Source organism: Solenopsis invicta, unplaced genomic scaffold (genome assembly GCF_016802725.1).
Source record: "Solenopsis invicta isolate M01_SB unplaced genomic scaffold, UNIL_Sinv_3.0 scaffold_749, whole genome shotgun sequence".
Classification (NCBI taxonomy): domain Eukaryota; kingdom Metazoa; phylum Arthropoda; class Insecta; order Hymenoptera; family Formicidae; genus Solenopsis; species Solenopsis invicta.
The window spans coordinates 8,447-10,151 of record NW_024105356.1 but is presented as its reverse complement, the minus strand read 5'-3'; the positions used below and the strand labels follow the sequence as shown (position 1 = coordinate 10,151).

The 1,705-nt window shown below is 41.3% G+C and overlaps 1 protein-coding gene across 1 annotated transcript; it reads right to left on the bottom strand.

Annotated features, from left to right (window-relative positions):
- Positions 1-306: 306 nt before the first annotated feature.
- On the bottom strand, positions 307-1,341 carry LOC120360024 (probable serine/threonine-protein kinase kinX). Its single transcript, XM_039459554.1, has one exon. It carries the CDS (start codon positions 1,339-1,341, stop codon positions 307-309), a length of 1,035 nt encoding a protein of 344 aa, XP_039315488.1.
- Positions 1,342-1,705: the final 364 nt, after the last annotated feature.

Genomic DNA, 1,705 nt, shown 5'->3' with positions numbered 1-1,705 from the left:
GTGTCTACCTCACTTTTCTTTAGTGTAGGTCTTATTTAACACTGTTTCGTGTTTTTGTCTGTTTTCATTGACTAACCTTACTTTTTCTTTTTGTTTCAGGTTCAATGGGTCTTCCTCGATGGGAATTGGTTCCATGGTCCTTATTGCGGTTTCCATGTGATTATCTTTATCTTCTGTGGTAAGTATGTTTGTCTTAAGTTTGTAACTTTTTCTAACTTTATTGTTGGGTCAGTAATATTAATTACATTTAAGATTTGGACTTCTTCTTCGTCCTGGTGTAATAATTGATGGCATTTGTAGGAATTGTTACCATCTTTCGTTTTTGAGATTTTTCGTGGTTGTCTCATTATTTGTGGTATGTTTATCCACTTTTGTGTTTGATTTCAATGTTTCGACCTCTTCTCGTGGTCTCTTATTGTTGTCATTGATATAAATACCGTTTATCGCAATTTTTCTGCGAATTGGTGTTACAGTGCATTCCGGAAGATTAAATTGTTCCGTAGGTTCTTCCTTAATGGTAATGGTGCACAAGCGATATTCGCTTTCTAGTGTGGCGTGCGTAGTTCCGCCCCTAGTTGAATATCTTGTTGCCTTTATTCTGGCTTGAACACGGTCGTCCTGGTAGGTCTCCTCGTGTTGATTCGGCAAGTTTGCCATTAATTGTGTCACTTGTTGACTCTGTGTCGCTATACTGCGATTTTGTGATTGAATCGTTGTGATTCTGTCTTCTTGGTCACTGTCTTGTGGCTCCTCGACAATATAGTCGTTTTCTTGTTCTTGCCATTGCGGTATTTCGTCTAAGAATAGTCCTCCTCTGGGATCGTATTCTGTGAAATGTTCTTGAGAAGAATTCTCGAATTCGTCAGGGTATTGTTGATCTTCCTGCGAATATTCTTCGATTGGCTCATGTTCGCTGATGATTTCGGAATCATCCAGTGTTTGGCTTGTGGTTGTATCCACAATTTCATCATCCTCTTCGAGGTATTGTTCCGCCTCTATGGGTTCGTAGTCTTGTTCATACTCTGCGGTATCGGATGGTTCGTAGTTTGAATCCTGTTCGTCAACTTCCGGTTCGGAGTAATATTCTTCCTCCTCTGGAATATATTGTTCGTCATCCTCGTCGGAATCATATTCGTTATCTTGATCCTCTGGTAGATATTCATCCGGATCGTATTCGTTTTGCTCTAATTGGTCGTCTCGTGGTAATTCTTCATCAAGACTTTCGTATCTCTCATTGTAATCTTGTGAACCGTCTTCGGCATCTAGGTACTCGCTCGTTTGTGGTGAGTCCTGCTCGGGTTCGTCTATTTGTTCGTCTAGGATCTCCTGTCGTGGCTTCATGTGCGGCTCGCGATCAGGTCTTAGTAGTATTGTAAGCCCTCACGTTTCCGTTGAGGTCTCCAATGAGTATGCATTTCGTCTCAACACATCGAGAACTTGGAAAGGGTCCGTCGTATAGTAAATGAATTTTTGCGACTTTTCTCTTTCTCGCGTCTGAACGTGGCCTTGTTTTGATCCAAACTATGTCTCCTGGTTGATAGACGTTAGCGGTTTGAAATTTGTCCGCTTGTTTCTTTCTCTTCTGCGCGTTTCTTTCTAGGTTCACACGCGCCTCGACAATTTTGTCGTCTTGTGAGATTTCTTCATAAATTCGCGGTAGAATTTCTCTTGGCAGCTCCAGATGATCGTCGACACCAAAATGTAA